Source organism: Martes martes (assembly GCF_963455335.1).
Source record: "Martes martes genome assembly, chromosome: 10".
Taxonomy (NCBI): Eukaryota; Metazoa; Chordata; class Mammalia; order Carnivora; family Mustelidae; genus Martes; species Martes martes.
Genome location: NC_137898.1, coordinates 28,782,729 through 28,796,203, shown reverse-complemented (window position 1 = coordinate 28,796,203; position 13,475 = coordinate 28,782,729). Strand labels below are relative to the sequence as shown.

The 13,475-nt window shown below is 45.1% G+C and overlaps 1 protein-coding gene across 5 annotated transcripts in view; it reads left to right on the top strand.

Annotated features, from left to right (window-relative positions):
• CD44 (CD44 molecule (IN blood group)) overlaps positions 1-12,858 on the top strand; it is an 83,205-nt gene extending 70,347 nt beyond the window's left edge. For all 5 annotated transcript variants that reach the window (XM_080814980.1, XM_080814979.1, XM_080814978.1 and 2 more), the window contains 3 exons: positions 3,625-3,696; positions 5,779-5,857; positions 12,514-12,858. In XM_080814980.1, coding sequence (XP_080671106.1) covers positions 3,625-3,696; positions 5,779-5,857; positions 12,514-12,718 — 356 coding nt within the window. In that variant the 3' untranslated portion in view covers positions 12,719-12,858. The remainder of the gene's footprint in view (positions 1-3,624; positions 3,697-5,778; positions 5,858-12,513) is intronic.
• The last annotated feature ends 617 nt before the right edge of the window (positions 12,859-13,475 follow it).

Sequence of the window (13,475 nt, the reverse complement as noted above, 5' to 3'; positions counted from 1 at the left end):
CATCACAATCACGGAGAGTGCTTATTAAATCTCACTGCCGGGCCCCATTCTTCAGGTTTCTGATGTGGTAGGTCTGTTTCTGGTAAGTTCCCTGGTGCTGCTGATGCTGCAGGGACGGGGACTGCACTTTGAGAACGACTGTGTTGGAGAGAAGTCTTCCATGTGGAAGGATCAGGAAGAATTCAGGCAGGGTCTCAATTTCACATTATACTGCTCCAACCTGATTAAGAACGTGGGTCTTGGAGTATGAATGGCCTGGGCTTGACCCCAGCTCCTGCATATACTAAGGATGTTGCTTAAGGGATTTGAGACTCAGTTTCCTAATAATTAAAAATGAGATAATAATACTTGTCACAGGGTATTGTTTTAAGGACTAAATGATGAAACAGGTATAAAGCATTTAACATAAACCCCAGCACATGGCACTGTAGCTAGCATTTACTGAGAATTTACGGTGTGCTGGTGGTGGTGTACTGAACACTTTCCATGTACTAGGGTGGGCCCGATGAAGCTGCCATTTTTGTGTTAATAGTCAAATATCCACGATTCTGTATGGTTCACCTAGTATTACTTTATATAACCATCCTACAAACCCTGTGACCTTTGAAAGTATGGTTAGCATCCCTATATTCCAGATGAGGACACTAAGACCCCAAGAGGGCAAGTACCTTGGCTGGGTTGACATGACTGGTGAGTTGAGTGGTGGAGCTGGGTTTCGAGCCCTGGGGTCTCATATTGCCTCTATAAGTATGTTCTGGAGAAAACACTCCATAATGACCATAATTACTGCCAGGCACATATTATTAAATGGATACATGTTTGCTGTGACTCAGATCACAGCCCTGGAAACATTACTGCAGGCACCAAAGTCTGACATGAGGCAGGTTTACTTGTGACTGGTAATGCTGGGACCACTGAAAGGTTCTTCCGACACTGGTGACCCTGATATCATTAGTCCAGGTGACCCCATGAAAACCAGGGAATCCATCTGGACCATGGTCTTCCCCTCATGCCCAAGTCAGAGCTGCAGTTGCCTCCGGGCCTAAAGATTTATATACTTAAAGCAAATATGTAGACGGTTATTTACAAGGTGGCTTGGTAATAAGCTTTCATGCAAGAGCATGGGATAGAAGGGTTCATTAGAAATGCTTCTAAAGTAAAGACAAAAGTCCCAAGCTCTTTACGTTCCTTGGATGGACCATTTAGCCTTACCCCAACTCAGTTTTCCTTTTTAGTAAAAAAGAGGATCAGAACACCTGCCTCTGTTACCTCCCAGAGTTTTTTTTTTTTTTTTTTTTTTTTTTTGAAGAATGGGAACTATCAGGAAAAGGAAAAATTTTGGGAAATGATAGGGAGTTATTGTTACAACCATGCTGTCTGAAATCAAGAGAGAGCTAATCCAATTGTGGTCCTTGGACCAGCACTGGGACATCTCCTTGGAGCTGGCTGAAATGCAGAATCCCCAGCCATCCCAGACCTACTGAATCAAGGTCTGCATTTTAATTAGGCCTCCCCCAACACTGGGTGTTTTGTATGTGCACTGAAGTTTGAGAAACTCTGTCCTAGACTGTTTTTCTCACAGTCAAGGCCAGTTGAATTATCTCTGTGCACACGTCTCAGGTTGTATCTCATCTCCAAATTACAGTGTCAAGTGTCCGTCTTGGCAAAGCTTGCTTTCCCAGCCAGCCCTGCTCTGGCTGGCTTTGCAGACCTCTAGGGTGCGAGGTGAGGCCTGCTCTATCTCGTTCATCTTCTCTGGTTTTCGCTTGAAGTGAGAATCAGGTGGGCGGGAGCGGTCTCTTTTGTTTGACTCCTGTGCAGGTGTGTATTGTTCAAGTGGGAGGTTTCATCTTGTTGTACACACACCCAGATCTTTCCTTGCTGGGAGCGCTTTTTTTGAAAACCAAAATAAAGAGATTATGATCCATTAGTGGCCTCCTTTTCAAATATCAAAGGCTGCTATGAGTCAGAGGAAGACCAGGGAGAGAGACTATACTGCTTAGATGGGCTTTCAAGCCCAAAGATCTCCAGTGTAGATGGCCAACATCCCATGACCTGTGCAGGTTAAGATGTGCCAATGACCAAGAGCCCTGGGGGGTGGGGGCAGCTAGGAAAAGCACCTTGGATTCCTGAGGTTTGCAAAGTTTAAGGCCACTGTCCTAGTGGCATGAGGTGTGTTGAACGGCCAGAGGTCTGGTAAGAATTTGTTTTGTTCCATTTTGAGTTTAACAAAAACATCAGATGGCATAAATAGGAGTCATCCTCTCCAGAATAACCACCATCATCAAAATTTCACTGTCCACTGTCTAAAGTTTGACTCTTCGCAGACATCATCCTTTCATCCACCCCTGGCCATCTTCATCCCCTGCTTAGCCAGACGTACTGCCCTGATTTGCTTCTCCTTCCCTTGGTAGACTTCAGAATATTGCAGTGGGTTCCCCACGGGTAGGAGGGAGCAAGTTCACTTTTGTGGGATATTTTCAAATTATGTTTTGAAACAGTGGAGGGAGCATAAAACACAAAAGACGAAGCTTTAACTTAGGTGAGTCTCTTCACGAGAGGGCTTAGAAGTTTCTTTTAAAACACGATGCCTCCCTCATTTTGATAAGCCTCCCAGGAAGACTATGGATTCTTTTTTTTTTTTTAATGTTCAGTTAGCCAACACATAACACATCATTAGTTTACGATGTCATGTTCAGTGATTAGAGTTGTGGGTTCTTCGTCTTGCGACATTTCCTTCCAGTTTGAGATGCTTTGTTTCCTTATTTTGTTTTGTAGGGGTAGAAAATACTCATTCCTCTGAAAACAAGGCATGTTTCAATAACATATTAGCAGGACCTCTAATAGGGTGATTTTTCCCGGACAAAAAGGGCCATTGCCCCCTAAACCCTTATTTTTTAATGTTTATTTTCGAGTCTGTGAAGACACTGGATGCGATTGTTAGATTTGCTTTGGACTTCCTAGAGCATTTGAGTCCTCTAGGGATCTTGTTAAAATGAAGATCCTGACTCAGTAGGTTTGGGGTGAGGCCTGAGATTCTGTATTCCCAGCAGGCTTCCCAGTGATGCCAATGCTGCTGGTCCGGGGACCACACTTTGGGTAGCAAGGTCCTAAATCAGAAATAGGGTGGAGCAACTACACGTGATTCCCATTCTTTTTTATTTTTCTCCACAATTCCCATTCTTGTGTACTTCTTTAAACTTCTGTGAAATTGTGATGAGGTGGATTTTTATTCTTATCCCCATTTTCTGAATGAGAAAACTGAGACCTGGAGAGAGTAGCTTGACTCAGCAGACATTGCTAGCAAGAGGTGGAGGCGGACATGAATCTAGGGCTGCCCCGGCTCTGGGAACCCGAGGTCTTATACACTGCACAGCACTGCTGGTGAGAATTCTCATGTTCTTGATGAACAGTGACATTTCCAGATGCCGGATTTAATCAAACCAATTCTTCTGGGGAGAAATCTTTCATGTAACACTTTATAAATGTCTGTGGCTTGAATCTATAAATAGCTGCACAGTGATGCAGGAGGTAGAGAGGTTCGCTGTGTGTGCTGCTCTGTAAGGAGCTCGTCGTTAGGCATTCCAAACTTTGATTGAGAGATATTGCTTTTTTCCCCCTTAGGACACTCAAGTGGGAGTCAAGAAGGTGGGGCAAACACAACCTCGGGTCCTATGCGGAAACCTCAAATTCCAGGTAAATTTCAAGCTGTGTGGCAAAAAATAAATAAATACTAAAAAATGCATTCTTTGCAAGCTAAAAGGTGAATGAGAGCACTTGGTAGGAAAAAAAAAAATGGAACTTTCTTTTTTCCAGATCCCATAAATAGAATGAGCTAATATTCAGACCTGTCCCTGGCCTGTCCCAAAGAAGGGACACGTTAGCTACTAAAGTTTCCTTCCCACATGAGTGATCCATCACCCAGGGTCATACCTGTCCCATACCCAGGTCCTTCCTATCCCAGCGCAATTTCTGCTTTATGTCTGGAGTTGGAAGGCAGCATATAAGTTTCACACTGCAGACACTGGGGAGACATGAGCGCCATGTGTGTAGGGGGAGTAAAAACATTCTTCCGGTCCCTAAACGACTATTTCTCAAGGGACAGTCTTTCCTGATCCAGACAGAAGAAAATGTCCAAATGAGTCATATCGTGCGGTAAGAGGGCCAGGACACCTGGCTCTCCTGAGCATCAAGGTTTAAGGCACTCAAGGCACATTCTTTATTTGACTTGGGGTCAAAATGGAGCATTTCTGAGGGGCGGTAGGGTTACAAAGAAGAAAGGGTTTTCCTAGGGTTGTAAATTCTCTTTTTAACTTTCCCCTCTTCAGAAGCCTCTGAGCTGAGCCTCCCTCGGGGAAAGGGAGGAATGTAGGGTGCACCTTGCCCCCTTGCCTCAGCTTGCCTGAGCACAGCTGGGAGAGGAGCAAGTTGAGAGAGGGAGTGGGCTCCCTGGGAAGAGGGGTGGTGGAGATGCGATTTGCAGTACTCTTCCCGGCTCTAGTGAGCACGAACAGGAGAGACCAGAGAAAAAAGCAGAAATGAGGCCACCTGTTGGCATGCCCACCTCCTGACTCCACCTCCCTCCCCACCCTCACCTAACCAGGTGGAGGCCAGGCAGAGGTGGTCCTGAGCAGGAAGTGGGAGGAAAACCAAGACTCCCAAGGGGGAATGGCCAATCAATGACTTCCCATCCTTCATGGGTCGTGAGCTTCTATCTCATTGCACAGATATACAACCCATGTGGCAAAAGAACGTATTAAAGTTGCCGTCATATTTTTATCCCCTTAAAGCTTGATTGTAAAACCCATAGATAACATCTTAACGGTCCACCAGTGATATGTGGAGACATTTGAGAAAATACAAACCAAAGGACAAAAATGTAAATCATTTGTTAGCTCCCCCACCATCTGGAAATGCCACAGTTCCCATTTTCATAGATGTCCTTCCCATCATTTTAAAATGTAATTTATATACAAAAATGTAATTATAGCACGCATGCTGTTTAGTGAACCACCGCCACTACCAACGGGTTGCCTGCGGCTTTCCAATGTCAGTAAATACTCTTCCCCTGTTCTCACTGTGTAGAATAGAGTGGGTATGACCTAATTCTGGCAACTGATCCCTTACTCTTACATTAGGTTGTTTCCAAATTTTATTATTAGAAATAGCACGCAATGAACATCTTTCAAAACGAATTCTGAGGTCCTATCAATTCCCAGAAGCAGGAATCAAAAGCTGAATCAAAGGCATGCCCATTTTGAACGATAAGATTTGCCAAATGACCCCCCACACACACACCACTGCCCTATTGAATGTGCAGAAGTTCAGCCTTCCACGGGGGTGTCCTCTTCCCACCCACTAGGGCATGGCCCCCATTTGTGTTTCTTAATAAAACACAAGGTGGATGCTTTTATATAGAAGAGGAAAGTTCCTTTCGAGGGAAACATAAATTTCCCTTAGTCTCCTTAATCTCACTGCGCCAAAGGCATTTACAGGTTTCTACAGGTCAGTCTATGCTTTTTTTGGAGACATACTTCTCCTGGAGGAACTTGAAAATTCTGACTGGTGGTAAGAGTTCAAAATAAGAGGCCTGTTGGGCAGACGCCTATAGCAGAGTTGGTCTGGCGTTATCTGCCAGCTGGCAGGGCCCTTTGGCCGGACTTGCCTCTGGTGCTGAGTATAGCTCTTGTTTGGACCAGATCAATTTATAAAGTGCATTTTGTTTTTACAAAGTGTATTTCCCAAGCTCATGGTTGTCTATTGGTTCACTCTCACCAGAATGGCTCATCATCTTGGCCTCCCTCCTGGCCTTGGCTTTGATTCTTGCTGTTTGCATCGCTGTCAATAGTCGAAGAAGGTAAGGGGATGCACCTCGGGGCCTTTGCTTTGAAAGGACATCACTTATGGGGCACCTGGGTGGCTCAGTTGGTGAGCAGCTGCCTTTGGCTCAGGTCATAATCCTGGAGACCCTGGATCGAGTCCCACATCGGGCTCCCTGCTCGGCGGGGAGTCTGCTTCTCTCTCTGACCCCTCCCCCTCTCATTCTCTCTCTCTCTCTCTCGAATATATAAATAAAATCTTAAAAAAAAAAAAAAAAAAGAAAGGATGTCACTTACATGTGGGCTCCATGAACTTCCAGAGTGTAGCCCCTGGAACCAGCAGCCTCAACACCCTGGGAACTTGTTAAAAATGCAGAATCTCAGGCCCTACCCAGATCTCTTAAATCAGAATCTGTGTTTTTTGACAAGATCCCAGGGACTCATGTGTATGGTACAGTTTAAGAAGCCCTGCTCTGGCACGTTCTTTAGATAAAAGAGACCCTGTGATTATTTGGACCATCACTTTTAGGTAATGTTTAATCTTTTGAGGTTCTTAAATACATCAGAGTTAAACCCATGGAGATACTATCTAATGAAATTTATAAAATATCTCACCTGGAAGGCATAAAAGTATGTACCTATTCATTGACTGATTAAATAGTATTTAGTAAGTGCACTCACAATGCACAAAAACACTGTAAAAAGATCTAGGAATTGGTCATTCCCTTTAGCCTGCTTATGGCCCATGGAATCTTCTAGAACCTTTACCTAAAATAAGCATTGGGTTCCTGTGGCTTTCTTACTGTTTGTGGTTTTTATTTATTTATTTATTTATTTTGTAATCATACTATTTTGTATTTTCTGGAAACTGTAGTTGAAAGGATTCAGCTTATTGCTTAGGAAGAGCTCTCTGACAAGAGGTCTATGAAATAATGAAGAATTTTCCTTGGAAAAGTCTGAATAAAGATGGTCAAACAGCGTGTGGGCTGTTGTCATATTCTCAGAGGTCCCTCTCTCTCTTCACCCCAACCAAGACCTGTCATGTTGGAAGTTATTTAAATAGTTCCTGTACCTGACTGAGCTGTGATAGTCTCAGACATAATACCACCTCAGTGAAATGAAAGAAAAATTTCATTCTAGCAACATGAATTTTGACAGGGCCCTCCAAAGCATGAGTCTCAATTTCCAGGGCTCTAAAGATGCCCTGTCTTCTTCTGAGCATATGCAGAGGAATATTCCACCTTTTATAAATGTCCCTGGAGCTTGCTTCTGCCGAGATAAAAGAATTGTATTTCCAAGGCGGGCTCCCTTTATTGTATCACCAGATCATCTAACAGGCCAGAAGGGGCCCTTGATTGAGGAGAGGACCCGGAGAACATGCTAGAATCTTTCTTGTTGGCTTTTGGAAAGCAACAGCTAATTGTGTGGCCGTGTGCAGTGCATGTGCAGTATCTCTGAGGTTACTGGTTATCTGAGGAAACTAGATGATGTCACTTTATGCTGGTACAAGTTAATAAAAGTGCTATCTTAAAGTCAAATAGCTGTTGTTATCTGTATCTTTGAAAGAATGATAAAAAGTAATTTTTTATCATTGACAAATGATTAAAAAAATGATTAAAAAAATTACTCATGATAGCCAACTGTAAAAGGAACAAAAACTAGAAAAAGAAATCTGAAAGACCTCTTAGGAGGCGCCTATGACTAAATGGAAAGAGAATTTGTTTGCTGAATTTAAATAACGTGACTTGAGGGAGCCCTTACAAAGCATCTTTATACTTTCCCTCAGCCTTCTTGTTTTCTTTTAGATTACTTTTGCCCAATTAAAGATGAATTTGCTATTGTTGGAAATGAGTCCTTTTGTTCCAGGGCCTAGACTGCACCCCCTCTGCTCACATACACCGTCCATAAGGTTTGCACACGTCGCCATAGAAACATTGGCCCCAGACGCTGTCCAAGTGGGAGACTCCTCCGAGAAGCATCTCAGCTGTCCCCGAGAGCAGCTGGAGTCTGCCCAGTGGGGCTGGTTAGCTCCCACGGCACTCCCCAGCCTGTCAGCCTCAGAAAGGGGCCCCACAGCTGCCTCCCCACCCCCCCGCCCCATCCCAACACCAGCCGTCACCCTAGCAACAGGCAAACAGGGACACGGGGACCGGCACAGTGAGTATCTCACAGGGAAAGCAGCTGCTTAGATGCCGTAAATCACCATGTCCCGATTTGATAATCGGAAACAGATTTGCCACACAGTGACTGGGTGGTTAACGGCTCCCCGGGCCCCTTCATGTGCACTGCATTTCTAAAGCCGCAAGCCCATTTCTAATCCTCTTAAAAGGCTGGGGCCTTTTTGCTTTGAACATTACATTTTAGAGAGATCCAGAATCCTATTTTCATCAAAGAAAGTTTGGTGGAAAATAAGGACCCAAGGCAGGCTTCCGTTTATCCAGCAAACGTCTTTTGAGCGGCTCCTACGATCCACGCTAGTGAGGGAGAAAAGATTAAACACGGAAAAGATGCCATCCCAGCCCAGAAGAACCTTGAGGTTTAACAGCAGCATTGACTTGCTGGATCTGAGTCAGCTGATCTCTCTGAGAACATACTCTGTGCTGGGCCCTGGTGTATGAACTTTGGTTAAAAGATGAAAGGGAAAAGCAGTTACTGAAGTTGACGGGCAAGGCTTGCCCACGGGCTTCCAGGACAAAGTGACCCGTGAGTCATGCATCGTAAAGATGTAGATGGAGGGGTCCTGTTGTTTCTTTAGCTTTTCCCATCCCCGTCACACCCCACATCATCTTCCCTTGCTGTTCGTAACCAGAGTCCTTGATTTTCCGCTTTACAGTGAAAATCCTACTTCATTCCATTTCCTTAAGAGCAGACAATTATCTTAGGAGTCGGTTGGGTTGGCAGGTATCAGATAAGGCCCAAGAGGGGTTAAGTGCCTCTCCCATAAGGATGTGATCTGATTTGTATGAAGATGGGGGAGGGAATGTGAGGACCTTACAAGAGGAGGTTTCACAAAGCTGGAATGATTCCAGGGTGTCACTATATGGCTATGCAGAAAAGGCCTTCACCAGCTGTCAGTCTCATGGGAATAATCATCTTTTCTGTGCTGCCCCTTCCCAGAGGGCATTCGTCCCCCCTGTGCTTTACAGCCCCTTCTGTAAAGCTCCATGGTTTAGCCGCCTTCCTTCTCTCTTCCGCTACAGTCAAGTTCACTGCCTTCTATCTTCACCCGACCTTGTTCTGTCCTCCAGAACAAAGCTGTCCAATAGAACTTTCAGTGATGATGGAAATGTTCTACATCTGCACTAACGCACAACCACTAACCACCTGTGGATCCTAGGCACTTGAAATGTGGCTAGTTTGACTGAGGAAGTGACTTTTTAACTTTGTTCCGTTCTAATTGGTTTAAATTTGAATAGTGGCCCGTGGCTAGTGGCTGCCATGTTGGGTGGCACAGCTCGGACACAATGCAAAATATATCTCTAAGTATCTTTAAGGAGTGTCGGGGCGGGGGAAGACAGAAGAGCCGTTGTTAAGTTTCTCCCCCAAACCTTTCAGGATAAATTCCTCCATGCCCCAAATGTGTGCCACCTGATTTCTCGCCCCACCCAGGCTGCCCACCCTGGAGACCTGGTGAGACCCCTGTATGGCTCCTTCCACTGCTCAGCTGTCTGATGCCTGAGATTTGAGGAGAAAGGAGCTGAAGAAGGGGTGCAGTTTGCTAGAGATCTGTCTGCCCTTTGGAGTCTGAAAGTCTAACTTGCAGATACTCTGTTTATTGCCGTAACTCTTGTAGCCTCAGATGATACCCTTGGCTTCTTGGACTCGGTCTCTGGTTTTACGTAATGAAGAGGTTGGCTGGGCGACCTCTGAAGTCCCCTCAGCTCTTGTGTTCTCTCTGAAAGTTCTGTAACTAAAAAGAATGAAAAAAAATTATAACTTGTCTTTTAAAAGGTACTTATTAACGCTGCTGAGCTGGTGACCATGGGGAGCTTCGGGGAGGCTGGTGCCTTCACAGGGACGGGGCCACTCCACACCCTTTCCTTGGCCCTCGCCCTGTGCATCTCTTCCATCAGGCTGTTCCTGGGTTATGTCCTTTGTAATAAGCCAGTGATATAGTAAGTAAAAAAAGAAAGGAAGGAAGGAAAGACAGACGGACTTATTAGTGCCTGGAGCAAAAATATTAAACTAGTTATTTATGGGACTCATCCTGTCCTCCTGAAGAAACTCAGAGCACAGACACAGAAATCCAAAGGGAAATGGGGGCAGGACAAACCCAAGCACAGTAATTCGGCACCCCATGGGTTCAATGTTATCCACTTTTAAAATCAGCTTTGCTTGTGGGGCACCTGGGTGGCTCAGTCGTTAAGCCTTCGGCTCAGGTCATGATCCAAAGGTCCTAGGATCGAGCCCCGCATGGGGCTCCGTGCTCAGCAGGGACCCTGCTTCTCCCTCTCCCTTTTCCTTTCCCTTTCCCCCTGCTTGTGTTCCCTCTCTCACTATCTATCCCTCTGTCAAATAAATAAATAAATAAAATCTTAAAAAATAATTAAATAAAATCAGCTTTATTAGACAAAATAACATGAGTCTCTAGCCCCCACCCATGCACCATTTTTTGTGATTATTAATCACTTTTCTACAATGTGCCATTCAACTTCTAAAGCATCCATTAGGTCGGCAAATGGGAATTGCTTTAGTAAGACACCTTCCCTCCAAAGAACACCTGAGATACCCATTGGAGAATTTGAAAAAAATACAAGCAGACTTCCACCTTCAGCCTTCTGGGCCATCTTCATAGGAAATATAATGACTGGTTAATGACTGGAGAAGCCAGAGCACAAGCAAATCTCAACTCATGTGGCTCTGGTTCTGTGAACTATAGCCAGCGTTTCTCGAACATTCACTGTGTTCCAGATTCTGTCCTAAGTGCTTCTCCAAGGCCTTGGCTGCCCCATCCTCCTGAGTAAGAGCAACACGTAGTAACTGCGGTTACACTCATGTGTCAGTGCTGGGCTGTGTTTCAAGGGCTTTCCACAATCCTGTGAGACTGGTAATCTTGCCCGCCTGATTTTATGGATAAGAAACCTGAGAATCCGAGAGGTTGAATGAGTTGCTCCAGGCCACACAGCAAGAAGTTCTCAAAACCCGAGCCTTCCCAGCCTCTACCCCTATCTGTGCGGACTGCACCCATAGTCCCAGCTCCACGGACATGCTCCAAAGTTCAAGTGACCCTCCCTCCACCCCTCCTCAAGCATCATGCCAGCGGAGACAGGATCTACCTCCCATTGAGGAGGTATAATTTCTGCTTCCCCAAATAAGAGATTAAAGTTTATGGCCTTGGCAATTCTAAAGGGAATGGCCCATAATCATGAATAATAGAGGCTTTGTCTCTACAACTCCAAATATCCAGCGGCAAAGTGAACAATTCCGACTTCACACTGTTTCCAAATCTCCAGATGGCTGGCAGCATGAATAAAGCTGGGCAGAGCCCAGGCTTCTGGTCATAAAGGCATAGATTTGAATATTGACTCTGTCTTACTAGCTGTGTGACCTCAAGCTAGTTATCAAACATCCCTGGACCTCAGTTTCCACTGCTGTGTAACTAGAATAACAGCTGCGTTGCGTGATTATTCTGCGGGTTTCATGAAATTATATGTAAAGTGCCTTGCAGTCAGGAGGTGTCCAATAAATGCCAGCCCGTTTTGTCTCATCCCCACCTCCTTGTTGCCATGAGGCTCTGCGGCTTTGCTTCTGTTAAGCAATCTGACTTCTAGATGTGCAGCAGTAGGCCTGGGATGGGACAGAGGAAGCATTGCATCAGGCTGAGTGGGGCAAGGCAATACTACAGTTATGACCCAGAGATACCATCAAGGTCATGCTCTCCCATAGAAGACCTCCTGAACTCGGATCTTGAGCAATGTTACTGAGAACCCTTGCAGTAACCATGAAGAGCTTTCCTTACATAGTTAATTAAGCCTCCTATGTGCAGAGTTACATGGAAGTTACCCAATGTTAACTGATGAAAATCAATATGGCCTTACATGTCGAGAATAATGTTTCATTTTTCTCAGGCCATGCAGTCAGAACCCTGATAAGGCCAACAAAATGTCCACTGGGAGAGGAAGTCAGGGCACTTGGTTGAATACACAAATCAGAATGATTTATAGTCCTCATGTTCATGGTTTATCTAAGTCTGCAGGAACTGCTGAAGTGCCTAAAAAAGGCAAACATTGCCATCGCCTAGGATGAAGAAGGAGAATTAGAACTTAGGAGTCAGATACCAAAAGGCTTGAATCCCAACTCTTTTATTACTTGCCAAATAAAAGGGGGCAACTTACTGATTTTTCGGAGTACAATACTAGCCCCGGCGTCCCTGAGTTGGGACCACAGTTTCTCAAACTCAGCTGTGCATCAGAACCCCCTTGCAGGCTTGTAAAAGCACAGAGATTAAACCCACTCCAAGACTTCTCCGACTCAGTACCTCTGAGGTCAGGCTGAGAATGTGCGTTTCTAACAAGTTCACAAGTGATGCTTTTGCTGCTGGTTCAGGGACTCACTTTGGAGGGTTAACCGTCGGTCGGATGAAAAATGTTGTCGGACCATCCAAACCTGTCGTGATGACCTTGACGGTGGTGGTGACAATGATGATCTGTGTTGTCAGAGCGCCTTCTCATGTGCTTTTTTTCTCAATCATTAGGTGTGGGCAGAAGAAGAAGCTGGTGATTAATAATGGCAATGGAGCGGTGGGGGACAGGAAGCCAAGCGGAATCAACGGAGAGGCCAGCAAGTCTCAGGAGATGGTGCACTTGGTGAACAAGGAGCCCTCGGAGACCCCCGATCAGTATATGACAGCTGACGAGACGCGGAACCTGCAGAACGTGGACATGAAGATTGGGGTGTAACACCCATGCCGTGGTGACCTTGGAGAGAAATAGCCCTTGGAAACATCACCTTAAGAAGGAGCTGGGACACTTCACAGATGTGACGTGCTACTGATTGTTTCATTTGGAGATTTTTTTTAGTATAAAATTTTCTACTCCTTTTTGGTTTTTTGCATTTTGTTTTTTAAAGTCACGTCCAGTTTATAAAAACAGCATTGCTTTCTGAAATGAGGATCCAACTGATAACCTGCAAGAATTTGACTGTTCCACTAGAAGCCTCTACCCCGTAGGGCATGCTCTAGATGGCTTCTAACAAAAGCCACAAATATGTCTTCCTGATCCCGGCCATCCCTCCACTCCTCCTCCCAGGCAGCAGCCACCTGCTATAGACATCCCCCAGAGCTAAGAGGGGTTGGTCCCTGGGAGGATATTTGAATCAGTCCGCATCCCCACCCCCCTCCTACAGCCCGTCCCTGGGCATTTCTTTCCGGTGGGCTAGGGGTCAGAATGTACTGGTTACAAAGCCCCTTCTACAGAACCCTTGGAAATTTTTCATGTGCTTCTGGGAAATACCCAAAAGGTGAAGCTATTTATCTGTAGGAAGCTATTTATCTATGTTTTTGAAATATTAAACCCTGGAGGTCCTTTGATTAGTATGATTTTTTTTTTTTTTTTGGTTACTTTGTCAGAGGCATAAAGGGTTCAAGCTGATTCATAATAAACATCTGTACTTCTTCCACCTTAACCCTTGGTGCTGTGATCCTTCACTTTTTTTCAC